Raw genomic sequence first — 13833 nt, 5'->3', positions numbered from 1 at the left:
TGAGGTTCACAGGCTGCTGGGAGGTTAGGGGAAAGGGGTCCTGGGACCTCCTCGCCTGAAGCTGTGTTGTTTCTGTGGCCCCAGGGCCCGTCGCACAGCAGGGCCTGGGCAGGCTGGTTCTGGTGAATGAATGAATGATTTTTTTCTTTTGGCCTCGCCGCACGGCTTGTGGGATCTTAGTTCCCCCACCAGGGGTCGAACTGATGCTCTCAGCAGTGAAAGTGCGGCGTCTTAACCGCTGGGCCACCAGGGAGGTCCTGATGAGTGAATACTGAGCTAAGGGATGAAGGTCAGCTCAGTTCCCACCTCAAGGCCTTTATCGAGGACCCTGGGTTCCCTCCCACGGTGGACAACCCGGGTGCGGCACTTTCACACCCCAACACCCTCCTCCACTTCGGCCACCAACAGAGCCCATGTGAACCCGCAGGCCATGCTGTGGTCCAGCCGGCAGCTTCCTATGCTGAAGACAAGTAGACTGTGGTGGCCGGGCTCCAGGACGGCCCCAAGGGATCCTGCCTGCCTGCGAGGACTGAGCTCCCCAGCAGCCCCTCAGTCTGGCTGGGCCTTGGCGACGCAGGGGACAGGGTGCTGAGCTGTCGTGTCGGGAGCCCGGTTGTCTGCTGGTCTGGCTGCAGGGAGAGGCAGAGGCCCCGTCCAGCCGGCCCATCCTCCCTGTGGGCACTAGACAGGCAGCCGGACACCGTCCCAGCCATCCTCACGTGCAGAAGAGCCGCCGGCAGAAAGGCGGGATAACAAGCATGCTGTAGTGTCAGTCCTGCGCTGGGGGTGGCCAGTCACCTGGCACCAGACGACCAAGGCGGCAGGGGCAGTGCCATGGCGGGGACCAGGCGCCCCACCCACAGGTGCCCAGCCTCTGTGTGAGCTCACTGCCTGAGTGTGACTTTTCCCCTTTCAAGCACCACCCTGCCTAGTCTCTTTATACCTACAGCCTTCTGTCTCTGCCTCCGTCTTCTTTGACACAGACATCACGTCACTCTCCAGGAGCACCTCCCACCCCACGCCTTCCTCACCTGGCCTGGAGCCATCCACTCCTCTCTGCCCAGATTCCAGCAGAACCCATGGCCACAAATACGCAGGCGTGCTGCTCAAACATTCATTAATAACCAGACAGTGTGGCCACCGACCAGCCAGAAGGGCCTCTGACATAGGACCAGACATTTACGCTTTGGATCCTGGGCCGTGGAGACGTCTAGATGGTTCCAGGGAGTAGCAGGGCATCAAGGTGGAGGGCCTTGGGACCAAATACAGGAAGGATCCCATGAGACAGGCAGCCTTTCAGTGGGGCATTTCATCTCCTTTTCTTTCTTTCTTTTTACAATATATTAAAAAAATATTTATTTATTTGGTTGCACGTGGTCTTAAGTTGCAGCAGGCTGGCTCCTTAGTTGCAGCTCACTGGCTCCTTAGTTGCGGCATGTGAACTCTTAGTTGTGGCATGCATGTGGGGTCTAGTTCCCTGACCAGGGATCGAACCCAGGCCCCCCGCAGTGGTAGCTCAGAGTCTTATCCACTGCGCCACCAGGGAAATCCCTTGTCTCTTTTCCTAACTACAGAATCAACCCACGTTTATCGATGCAGACAGAGAAACAAGGTGACCCAAGTGCTGGGTGTCCCTTTTCTCCAGACATTTCTGGAGCCTGTGGCCTAGGACACCAACTTTGTAGAAGGAGAGATTTGGGTTCAGATACCAGCTTTACCGTTGACTAGCTCTGTGGCTTTGAGCTAACCAACTTGTGCCTGTGAGGCTCTGCTTTCTCTTCTGAAAAACGGCGACAATAACAGTCGTCACCATGAGGGGATAGTTGTGATGGCCACACAAGATGCCCAGGGCCGGGCCCCACGCCTGGCACATGCCAAGCTCCTGGACGATGGCTGCTACTAGACACGAATACGTTTTGCAAACAGGTGAGAGCGCTCACCTACGATCTGCAGCCCACCCTTTAACTCAACGGATCGCGTGCCAATCAGTTTTTCTCAACCACATCTGTTTTAACTGCCAGACATCCAGCTGTGGGGACACAGCATCAAGTCCTTACCACTCTGAGTGGACATCTAAGTTGTCAGCGAGTTGCCTTACTGTGAACAAGAGCTCCGTAACTGCGTCATACCTGGGAGAAGCCACCGAGGGTCTCTGGGCTGCTCGGGCGGGGTGTTGCTGGCTGCAGGACTCCAGGGGCACCCGGCGGGTGGAGACGCAGGCAAGTCTGCGGGTTGTGGTCTGTCCACAGGTGAGCTAGTGGGTGAGAACTCAGGGCGGGTGAGGCAGTCTATACATAGGTGCCGGGCGGCGATGCCTCTGCCCCTCTGGCACCTTTTTCCTGTCCGAGAGAGAGAAAGAGGAGTCTTGCGCCCGAGAGCCAGGCGAGTGGTGTAGCGCGAGGGCCGAATGTGAGGCTGGAGACAGATTGTGGTCCAGCCTGGTGATTTCAGCACCAGACAGCAGGACAGCAGTCGAGAGCGGTCCTGGGAGTGGAATTCCCAGGGGAGGGCCATTCTGGAGGAGAGGGGAGAGGTGCAGGAGGTGGGCTAGGGGTGGCAGGGAGAGCCAGGGAGATCCCCTGCCCACCAGGTACTGCGGAGCCCTCCGTGTGGCCCTCCCAGTGCTCCAGGCAGCCCCAGTGGGCAGCTGGGCTGCCATGTTTGGGGCAGTGGGACCACAGCCAGCCCGGCATGCTGTCGCTTCTGCCGCCCTTTCTCCTCCCCAGCGGCCCTCCCCCCGCCTCCACGCATCTCTGTGTCCAGCCAGGTCCTGGGAATCACATCTTAGGGACCAAGCAGATGAAAATGCACTCAGCGAGGATTCACATACAGGAGTGTTCACCACAGTGGCGTCTGATTCCCCCAAACTGGAAACAACCCAGAAGTGCACTGAGAGTCCATCCTGCGTGGACATGCTGCAGCCCAGCCCTACGGCAGAGAATCACACAGCAGGGGAAACGGATGAGTGGTTAACACAGCCAGGGGAGTCCCCACCCGCCGGTGTCAGCGAATAAGCAGGACACAGTTGCAGTGGCTCTGGTTATAGAAAGCTCCGAGGCGGGCACGACACAAGACAGTGATGGGGACGCCCCCAGGGTGGGGGCGGGCGTGGCAGCCTTGTGCTCGCTCTACTCATTCAACCGTGGTTTCATGTTTCGTGCACCTTTCCCTGCGTATACTGTGCTCCAAAATCAAGACGTGAAGAAGCAAGAAAAGACACTAGGTGTCGCTGGTCTTTCTGGGAGACGTATTCAAGGGCACTTCGCCTGGACGCTCCATTTGGTGGCCAGGGACCGCACGCTACCCAGGTCCCTCCAGCCTGAGGCATCCGGGCCTGGCACCGGAATCTGCACTTTAAATGCCTTGGAAGAGCCAGGCCGCTGGCCATTTGGGGGTGCCAGCTGCGATTCCTGCTTTCTGAGCCAGCGGAGGGGCCCCTTCGGGCTAAGAGAAGGTGTGCCAGCCGTGGGGTGCACAGCGGCAGCCCCAGCCCGGCAGGAAGGGCGGGGCACCCCTGCTCCCTGGAGCCCCCAAGCCAGGGCCCCAGTCCCGCTCCTGCACCCCTGCCCGGGCCTCAGCCTCCCAGCCAGCACGGCGCTCCGCTCAGGGTCCCCTCCGCCTCTCCAGATCACAGTGGAAGGCCCTCGGGGGGCGGTCCCCACACCAGACTCACCTTCAGATTCCAGACATCGGAGCCCCCCGCCCCCCGCCCCGGTAATCCCAGCCTCCCAGGTAAGGGGACCAGCTCACGCCCTCCCCACCTCCTCCCTGGGTCTCCGCCTCTTCCTGTCAGGCTCTAGGGGCTCAGCGGGCTAGCGGGGTCCTTCCCAGCCTGGCGAACCTGTGGCCTGGGGAAGGCAGGGGGTTGGGCTTTCTTCTCACAGGTGTCCCTGCGGGGGAAGCTGCCTCGGCTGCCTCCAGCCCAGCAAGGGCGGCAGGCGGGGGGCGGGGAGAGGTTGGCGAGGGCGCATGCGTGTGAGCACGCAGCGCGTCTGTGGGCGGCACTGCAGCCTGCAGAACCAGAAGCCTTGCTGTGGGGTCGGCTCTCTTCTGCCTCTGTCCCCCTCTGGCAGGAGCAAGGTGCTGAGGCTCTTCGCTGGGTAAGTTCTCAACTGGGAGACGGTGGTCCCGGCTGCCCGCCCGGTGGAAGGCTTTGTTCAGACAGGCTCGCGCAGGCAGGAGGGGGATGGAGGTGAGCAGGAGGGGGACCCCGAGACACCGAGGCGGCAGGGACCGCCGGATGAGCGCCGGGCCGCAGGGGCCCTTGCACACGGGGGTGGGGGGCTGCTGGGAGAGCTCTGGGTCTGTCCTGACCCCGGGCCGCCGGCTTTGGGGTCGCGGCGGCTGCTGTGACCCTGGGGCCATCGTCTCCTCCAGCTAAACGGGAGAGAGGCTCTTTTCCGGGAGAGCGAGGGGCCTCAGGCCGCGTGGATCCGTGTGTGGGAGTGTCTGCAGACGCCTGTGGGCCCAGGTGTGTGGCGTGTGTTCTGGTGCTTGTGCACCTGGTGTGTGAGCGTGGACGGGGTGTGTCTTTAGCTGCAGCACAGATGCCTGGGTTGTGATGTGCATTCGTGTACTTGTGTGTGCTTTTGGCCCCTGTGTTGTGGGTACAGGTGTGCGTGGGTAAGTGTGTGCATGCAGAAGTGGGTGCGTGTGTGTGTGTGTGTGTCGTTGTGTGTGGCGGGTATGCTGTGCAGGGGGTTTGGTTCGCGTGTGTTGTGTGTGTCTGCATTTCTGTGTGTTGCTGTGCACAGGGGCAGTTGGGCTGTCTGTGTGGGCAGCATTCGTATGCGCGTGTGTGAACACCATGTGACTGTTGCACGCGTGTGCGGTGCAGGTGTGCTGTGTGTATTGTATGTGTGCGTGGGCGTGTGGCCGGCATCCTGGGGCCACCAGCTCTCTCCCAGCCCCGCCCTAACTCTGCGCCCTGGGCCCTGCCCCGTGGCCACAGCGGGGGCCCCCCTGTGAAGCTCTGGTGGGGTCAGCCTTGGATCCGTCTGCTCAGCAGAGCTCCGGCTCCGCTCTGGTCCTGGGTCGCCTGTCCAGCGGGGAGGCGGGGCTGCCAGGGGCGAGGCTGCGCTCTGAGGGAGCTGGCACGCGGCACTGCTGGCTGGTGACACCTACGGGGTTAAAGGCTGGAGGTGCGTGGTGCGTGGTGTGCGTGTGTACGTGTGCTGTGTATCGTGTGGCATCAGTGTTGCGTGTGCCCTGGGCCTTCACCCGTTTGCCTGAGTCCCAGCTGTGACTTCACCCCTCAATCCGCTCACGATACAAACCCTTTTTGCCATCACTCCAGGAGCTGAGAAGGGAGAGGGGTGCCTATGAACCCCGATGGGTGGAGGGGGGCTGGCTGACCCTGGCGTTTCCAGAGCAAGAGGGAGCAGAGCCCGCGTAGCCGCGGCTGGGGCCCTGCGGATGCCCTGGGTGTTCCCGTCTCATCCGCTCCGCACAGCCCACCCGGGATTGAGCTAGGACCCCCTGAAGGATGGGGAGACTGAGGCCCAGGGTGATTAAAGCCTCAAGTTTAACATTAGTAACGGACATGCGACAGGTGCCAGGCTCCGGGCCCCAAAATTTCCGTGCCTGCCGTTTTGTGGGACTCTCACCGTGTCCCTGAGAAGCAGGTGTCTTGATTCCCCCAGGTTCACAGACGAGCTGGCTGGGGCTTGGACGTGCTGTGTGGCTTCCTAGTGACAGGGGGCAGCTGGCCGCTGAGCGCTCCGGAGGCGCGTCCTCCCAGGTAACCTCCGCTCCGTCTCGCATCTTAGGTATGACGGTTGTCTGCATTTACGTTCCAGGGGACTGAGGCTGGCAGAGCCAGCGGCTCACTGACTGTACTTACAGCACAGGCCAGAAGGAGCATCCCTGTTCTGTCCCTCGCCTGGCCAAGCAGTCACGTCACGGGCGCCCGGTCCCTGCGTGTCCGTGGGGCCAGGCTCTCTGGAGAGGCAGCGTGAGGCCCGGCCGCTGGTGTGGACGCCTCCCAGAGTCCCCTCCCCCTCCAGCGCCTGCACAGCCATCATGGAAGACGGGAGCGGGCCGGGCAGCCCCAGCGCCGTGGCCCTGGTTCCCATGATGCCGTCCCCAGCCCCGAGTACACGATGGTCTCGGTCTTCCTGGTGTTCCTTGTGTGCGCCGTGGGCATTGTGGGCAACGCCGTGGTGGTGCTGACCACACGGGACGTGCACACGCCCACCAACTGCTCCCTGGTCAGCCTGGCCCTGGCAGACCTTACTGTGCTGGCGGCTGCCGGGCTGCCCACCGTCTCCCAAAGCTTGGCTGGGCAGTGGGTCTGCGGCCACACCGACTGGGCATCTGTGCCTCCAACTCCTCCGTCCCGCGTTCGCCGCGGAGAGGGAGGTACACCCCAACCCCTCCTGCAGGCCAGGACTTCCTGGCCACGAGCCTTGGTAAACTGAGTCTGCTCCCCATTTATGGAGGGGACGCTGTGTGGGACCCTGCAGGAAACCGGCAAGGGCGGGGGCAGGCGCCGGGAAGCGGGCTTCTCCTCTCACCTCTGCCACTGACAGTCTTGTTCCAGAGCTCCCCGGCCCACCTGCCACAGCTCGGGGACCAGCGGTCTTGTTCCAGAGCTCCCCGGCCCACCTGCCACAGCTCGGGGACCAGCTCGGGGGCCAGCACGGGGGTGATGAGGACTGGCCAGAGCCCAGAACCCAGGGGAGGCAGCTCCGTGGGCCAGGCGGGGTGCAGCGGGCAGCTGCTCCGGGGCCAGAGGCTCCCCTTCTTCCAGGAAGCAGGTGGGCAGGGGTGGCCAGTGGGGAGCAGGGGTGGGCGGGGTTGGTTTGCAGAGAGGCAGGGAGATGCGGCAGAGGCGTGAATGGACAGAGAGGGGGTGCTGGCTCCTCGTTCGTCCACCCACTCACTCGGCAGGTGTCCCTTGGGCACTGACTGTGTGCCAGGCCAGTTCCTAGGTGCGGGGACACAGGGGAGAACAGAACAAGATACACATCCCGCCCCCGGGGCTCACGGCAGTACAAGTAAACATGGACCCTGTCAGAGGAAGAAATGGAGCCTGGGGGAGTGGGAGTTTAGGGGAAAGTTCGGGAAGACCTTGCTGAGGTGATGACTGAATAAAGATATGAGGTGACCAAGCAGACACCCGGGAAGTGGTCCAGGTGGCGGGGGAGGGGGGCAGGGAGAGGGCCTGGTGCACCGAGGGTCAGCAAGGATGGGGGGCCCCAGAAGCACTTGGCTCTGAGTGGAGGGAGCTGGGGTTCTGAGCAGAGGGGCTGCACCCTCTCCAGTTTCAGGGGGATCCCCATACGTTTGGAGCCCCAGACAGGTGTGCACAGGTCCTACATGTAAGCACACGGGCACTCGGAGAGGCTGAGGCAGGGGGAAGGCTGAGCAGAGAGGGCCCCTGTGGATGAGCAGCAGAGATGTGAGTGGAGGGGGAGAGACAGAGAGGGAGACACAGAGACAGAGACAGAAACAGAGACAGACAGAGGGAGAGATGGAGAGACAGAGGGAGAGAGACAGAGAGAGAGAGACGGAGAGAGAAGGAGAGACAGAGGCAGAGAGAGAGATGGAGAGACAGGGAGAGCCACAAGCACAGAGCGGCCAAGGCCTGCTGCACTCGGGGTGTAGCTTGGCCCCAGCACAAAGCTATGGACAGAGAGATGTCGAACTTCCTGGGGCAAAAGAGTGACGACTTCATGGGGACCCCTCTCCCCACTACCCCTCCACAGACCCGGGAAGGACACTGCTATTCTCCTGATGCCACAAGTGGAAGAGGGAGGCTCAGAGAGGTTAAGTGGGCTGCCCAAGGTCACACAGCTTACGCCTGCCGGCTCCAGCACCCATGCTCCCACCCACTGCCCCTGCATCCTGAAGGTGGCAGCAGGGAGGGCCCAAGCCTAGAGCAGATGACAGGCCCCCCTGAGACCTCCCCTCAGTTCTGGGGCCCATAGGAAGCTCCTTGTGTGGGTCAGTGGAGGCTGCCCTCGGAGGTGGCCAGGACATGTGCCCCTTCCCCTACCATTGACCCTCCTCCCTCAAAGAGAAGCCGGGACCCTGGGCTGGCAGCTGGAAGTGAGGTGGAAGAGCCCAGAGTGTCCCTGTCCTCAGCCCCCCTCCTGACAGGATTGTCTTCTGGGCCTGGCAACTCACTCCTGGGCTGAAAGAACAGATTTGGGTGTAGAATGGGGATATGACCATGGCTGGCTGGGCCACTCAGGACAGTGGTGAGCACAGGCGGGCTGCAGGAGAAGCTGGTTCGTGGTGCATGTGCCGTGTCATCCTTCACTCTGAGCCTCTGCTTCCTCTCCTCCTTTTTTTTTTTTTGTCTGCGTGGCTTGCGGGATCTTAGTTCCCAGACCAGGGATTGAACCTGGGTCTGGCAGTGAAAGTGCCGAGTTCTAACCACTGGACCACCAGGGAACTCCCTGCTTCCTCGTCCTTCATGTGGAGATGAAAACAGAACCACTGGAGGGCCCGGTGCAGGGGACGTAACCTGAGTGCCACAGCGTCCACCTGGGGCCTTCCTGTGTCACCCCGGGCCCGAGGCCCCGCTCCAGGCATCCGGTCTTCACTTGCTGGGCGTCTGAGAGGTCTGGGGGATAGGGTGCGCCAGGGGGCTCAGGGCAGTGAGTATTTACCACCTGAAGTGGGGCTATTTCATGAGCGTATCAACCAGCGCAGCTCTGAATGCCGGCCCCGGGCTCCTGCACAGGAAACGTTTAGCACAGAGCCATACGCAGTGGTAGTTTGAGTGATTATTGTAGTAACGTTCTCATCACTTAGCAAACATGCCCTGAGGCAGGAGCCATGTCCCTCGGTCACTTGGTGTGCCGGGTGCCAGGGCCTTCCCACCCCTGCCCTCCCGCCCTGCAGGTCACCCCGATGCTGGTGGAGTCGTGCCACTCTTTGCCGTCCTGTGGATGCCCTACCGCACACTGGTGCTCCTCTACTCCTTTGTGGCCTGGCCTTTCTTGGACCCCTGGGGGCTCCTCTTGTGCCGCACCTGTGTCTACACCAACAGCGCCATCAGCCCCGTCATCTACAGCCTCACGTCCCCGAAGTTCCGGCTGCCTTCCAGCGGCTGTGCAGGGGCGGGATGGAGGAGCCAGAGAGGCGCACGGCTGGCCTCAGCTCCACCAGCTACGGCGTGGACCCCAGAAGACGCAGACCCGCGGGAGTGAGGTCACGGGCCCTCAGGCAGCTGGGCCCCCACTCCAGGAGGAGGGGCCTGGTTTCAGCACCGTCTGAGGCCTGCCCTCCCCCTGCCCAGCCCCTCTCGCCTCCCTCGGTTTGCTCCTGTGCTGGGTCCTGTCCTCTGGTGGCTGGCAGGGCCAGGAGAGGGGAGACACTCCTTTGCCAACGGCTCTTCTGGGTCCCCGGTGCCTTCCCTCCCCATGAACGAGGACTGGTCACGTGTCCTAGTTCTGGCCCGGTGGCTGGACTCCATTTGGGTAGCTCCCTCCCCTCCTCTGGAAGTGGGGGGGGGAGTAGGAGCAGGAAGAAGCTGGGAGGGTGCCAGCCTTCACTGGTGTAAAGTTGGGACCTTCCATCTGTTATTATTCATTCGTTTAAGCACTCTGTTTTCCACCTGATGGGTATTACAGCAATGCATTTCCAGTCTCTCATGATAGCCTGTGTCAGTCTGGCTGTGGGCAGAGCCCGTGTTGCGACGTTTTCCAAGCGGGACGGTGCCACCTGGTACCACATAGAAAGGGTACCCAGCTCTACCGCTGACACCCAGACACCGCTGGCAGACTCGCCACTCACATGTGCTGAGGCTGGCCGGTACCCGGGCCTCCGGCCTCCTCCCCTTTGAGCTCTGTCTGTCCCTGGACCACAAGCCCTGAGTGGTGTTGCCTTGGGTCACAGAGCAGAGCGCTGTGTTTCTTTGGGGCCCTCAGCCAGAAACAGGAAGCCTTCCTGAACCCCCTCGCCCGAGGTGTTCAAGCTCTGCTCTCGTGGGGCCCGCTTTGCTGACCACCGCCCTCTACACCCAGCACCGGAGGGGCAGGTCAGGGCGTGGGACGGCCAGGCCCCAGGCTTCTCTCGGACTCCATCTCTTTTGTGGGTGGAACACTGCAGCCAAAGGCATTGACAATTCAGGCGTCAGGTGGCAGAAGAAGCCCTCCGCGGGGGAGCCAGATGTGTTTCTGGGCCAGCTGGGGCGTGGGACCGTTGCCTGGCCCGGTTCTCAGAACCTCAGGCCTCAGTTTCTTCCCGCCACTTCCCAGGCGAGACTCTGTATGGAAAGTGCTTTCAAAGTCGCGGGCGGGGACACAGATTAGCGGTTGTCACCTCTCCTGTGACTCCAAGCTCCGCTGGGCCGAGGGCCACATGCGAGCGGCCAGGACCTGGGACCCCAGAGCTAGCCCTCAGGTCAAGGGCCCGGCGGGCGGCCTGCTATGCGTTGAGCCGTCCGGGCCCCGGGGCAGGACGCGGCCTATTTACAGGGGCCGGATGGTGTCGGCCAAGCAGTACGAACTGATGCCCGGCCTTCCATTGGTGCTCGCGGCTGTCCATCCTGCTGATCCACCAATGAGGGGAGAGCGTGGGTGTGAGTGGGTGTGGCCGTGGTCACGTGACAGCCGCAGCCGGCGGGCCCCGCTAGCCCCTTGCCTGCCGCCTGTCCACGCCGGACCCTCCTCCTGGTGGTCCTTACCGACGGTCAGGGGCTCCAGGCCAGCCCGCTACAAGCAGCCGTTCTAACGCAGCAATGACCCTGTCAAGGGGGACCTCCAGTTCTCCCGGTTTTACTGATGAGGAAACAGGCCAGGAGACCTTCAGGCGGTCACCTGTCCCCTGTGGGTGAGCCGCTGAACTCCTGACCGCAAAGCTCGTTAGGCCAAAGGCACAGGTCCCTGACCCCATCCCCGTTCTCTCCGAAGTTATTTTCCTCTTGGGCCCCGGTGATGCTCATTAAAGCATATTTTCCGTGGACACTTGTTTGGGAGGACGTCTGTGTGTCCAGAGGTCGCCCAAATGTGACTTCCAGGATGGAAAGAGGTGGGAATGGGGAATTACTTCGGTCAGGGAGGAAGGGCGTCCTGAAAGCTGGGGCCGTGGTGGGGTCTGTCCCCAGAGAGAGCCGAGGGACAGATGGGGGACGATGAGAAATGGGGCCTCACTGGACGGAGGGCGCCCTCACCTTGACCTTGTGGCTGAGCTCGAGGGATGGAGGCTGCCTGGGCGTGAGCATCTCCTGTGGCCACTGAGGGTGTGCGGGGCCCAAGTCTGGGCACTGGTGTTAAGAGGCCAGCCCCGGCCGCGTTACTTGCTGTCCCGAGACCTGAGCCGTGGCCCCTTCTTCCTTCATCTGTGAAATGGAGACGAGCTCTGCAGGCCTTCCTGCGTGGGCGCCGACGGACGCAGCACAGCTGGGACAGCTTTTCCTGCTTCCTCTGTTCCTGGCTTCAGGCTTTGTTTCTGGTACCTTCTGGACGGTCTCCTGACGCTGAGGTTACCTCTCCGGCCAAACCGAGCCCCCGCTGTGAGCCTTCGGGTCTCCTCCTGGCCTTTCTTGATACTCTTCCTGTCGCTCCGTCACACACCTGGGCTCGGGTGCCCCTGCACGCAGTTAAGACCGGGCCGAGGGAGGGTACTTGTCACGGGGGTCCGGCCTCACCGCTGTGCCGGGCCCGCTGTCTGAACCGCTCTGCTCCTTTCTTTTGGCATCGGGACATGTCCCTGCCAGGGAGGGTGACTGCTTTATTGTCCCTACCCAGGACATGGGCGCAAATCAGGAAATAAGTTAATTTGGGCACCCCACGCCCCTGCAAAGGAAAAAAGGGAACTTCTGAAAGTCAGAGAGGACCCCAAAGCGCTGCCCCGCTGCCCAGGAGTAAGCCTGTGCTGTGGCTTCGCTTTACATACAGCTCTCAGGAGCGCTGTTGGGTGGTCCAGGGCTCCCCAGACCTGGTGTGCGTCAGGCCCTCCCCCTGAAGCCCCTCGCTCAGTCGCTCCGGCTTCTATTTCCTGGTTCTCACAATAGCCGGTCCCATGTCCCACCCCCTGGGGAGCCTCAAAAATACCAGCGCTGGGCCTGGGCCCGGGGTTCTGGGCGCCTGCAGGAGAGGGGCCAGAGCTGCTCGGCGGGAGCACTGCCCTGGGTGGGAAACAAATCCGCGACAACCCGCTCCGCGCTACGGGACGCGCCAGGACAGGCAGACAGCCCCAGCCCCCCCGCTGGGCGCCCCAGCCCTTAACTGTGACAGCGCCTGTGACAGGCAGCCCCCCCAGGTTAAGGGGACACGGGCCAGCACTGTGCTCTGGTAGATTTCCCACCCCAAGGGGCTAAAAGCGAGGCAGCTTTGGTGTGTGGAGGGTGACACCAGGGGTTCACTCCCAGCTGGGCTGGGAGGCCCGCGGGGACGTGTGTGAAGCCTGACCTGCGGCGGCTCAGAACTCAAGCTGTCCTGGACGACGCAGAGGAGCTGTCGCCACGTGGGAGTAGATGCAGCAGTTAGAGGTTAGAGCGGGTGCTGCCTGGGAACAGGCCCACAAAACAGTGCTCGGAAAAGGGACGGTGCCAGGGCCCCGGGCGGGGTGTGCCGTGCAGCGCCCTTGGGCCATCGGGACAGCATGTCTGGTGCTGGCTTACTGGGTGCCATTCGGAGCGCCCCCCCTCCCCCCGAGGCTCTGCTCTGTGATGAGTGTGTGTGGCCCTCGGGGTGGATGCCAAAGGGCTGCCGAGGGCGTGGGGCCCGGTGCTGGCCCAGCGCGGGCGGAGCCAGCGACTCCTGCTGCCCCCTCTCCAGGAGCCTGTGTGGGTCACCCACTCCCCCCACCTCCAGCAGGGGCCGCCGTGGGTGCAGAGACATCGCCACACTGCCCAGCTCAGCGCTGGGCCCTGGGGGCAGTGGGCTCCCCTGGGAAATGCTGGAGCAGCCAGGGTGTCTGGGCGGCGTCCCCTCTGAGCCTGTGCTCCCAGGAAACAGGGGCAAGTAAGAAGCCTCACAAACGCCTTGTTTCTCGAAGCGCCCTGGGAGAAGGCTTACTGCAGAGCCTCCCCCGAATGAAGTGAAGTTGATTCACTCTTCCTCAGGACCCCCGTGAGGACCCCAGATACCCCCGGGGTTACCTACGACTAGGCCAGACCCTGAGCCTCCAGCTCCCCGATCTTCATCTCGTGGTTGATTCGCTGAGATTAGAGCCACTTGTTCCCCTGAAACTAGCTACGGAGAAAACCATTTCCCGTTCAGCTGACCGAGATTCCCCTGATTGCCAAGCAAGCCCAGCTGGAGACCACCCCTGTCACCCGCAGGCACCCCCGTCACACCTCTCCTCCCCCCCACAGGAGCCCAGGGCAGGGCCGCCTGCCGGGACGTCTGGTCTTCGGCCCCGGGGAGCCCCCCGCTTGCTCTGGGTCTGCGGTTTGGCTGTCACTGCGGGCTGAGCGGGCCCCACGGCGGCCCGCGTGTTTCTTGTGAAGGCCGCAGGGGCGCAGGTGTGCTGAGTTAGTATCCACTCAATTGCTCACGTGTTCGCCTCCTCCTCCCGACATCCCAGCAGGCACTGGGCCCAGAGCTTGTTTTCCCTCGATTTGCCCGGTGCTGGTGTCCTCCGGCGCGGCTCTCACCCACCTCACCGGCCTGCGAGGCGGTTTTTCGGTTGTCACAGGGCTGGGTGGAGCCAGCGGCACTCAGTGGACGGCCCAGGGGTACCTGAAGTCACCATCGTGGAGGTAAGAAGCCTGTTTGCAGTTTCTTGAGCTTTGTGCGTGGACACGAAGGGCTCTTTGCACTTTTTGAAGCCGCCCTGGCCGTTCCACCGGGTAGCTGAGGAGACGCTGTGCTCGGCTTCATGCGGAGCCCGAGCGGGCGGTTCCCTGTTTGGGGGCATCGCGTCATTACAGCC

The 13833-nt window shown here is 62.5% G+C and overlaps 1 protein-coding gene and 2 long non-coding RNA genes across 3 annotated transcripts; 2 read left to right on the top strand and 1 right to left on the bottom strand.

Moving 5' to 3' along the window:
* Positions 1–2164: 2164 nt before the first annotated feature.
* Positions 2165–3932, bottom strand: LOC309837157. Its single transcript, XR_014298217.1, has 3 exons — positions 3842–3932; positions 2831–2928; positions 2165–2339 (listed from the first exon to the last, which is right to left on the bottom strand). It is a non-coding gene; the product is annotated as an uncharacterized lncRNA (long non-coding RNA).
* Positions 3933–4027: 95 nt separating this feature from the next.
* On the top strand, positions 4028–5881 carry LOC309837158. The gene is made up of 3 exons (XR_014298218.1): positions 4028–4100; positions 5643–5740; positions 5845–5881. It is a non-coding gene; the product is annotated as an uncharacterized lncRNA (long non-coding RNA).
* Positions 5882–6021: 140 nt separating this feature from the next.
* Positions 6022–9570, top strand: LOC309837382 (thyrotropin-releasing hormone receptor-like; the record flags this gene model as incomplete). The annotated part of the gene is made up of 4 exons (XM_082677842.1): positions 6022–6038; positions 6089–6286; positions 6328–6758; positions 8854–9570. 4 exons carry the CDS (start codon positions 6022–6024, stop codon positions 9159–9161), a joined length of 954 nt encoding a protein of 317 aa, XP_082533968.1. The 3' UTR covers positions 9162–9570.
* Between the last annotated feature and the right edge of the window lie 4263 nt (positions 9571–13833).

The sequence above is a fragment of the Grampus griseus genome (assembly GCF_964374135.1).
Source record: "Grampus griseus genome assembly, chromosome: 19".
NCBI classification, from domain to species: Eukaryota; Metazoa; Chordata; class Mammalia; order Artiodactyla; family Delphinidae; genus Grampus; species Grampus griseus.
The sequence above is the reverse complement of the archived record's forward strand: the minus strand, read 5'-3'. Positions and strand labels throughout refer to the sequence as shown.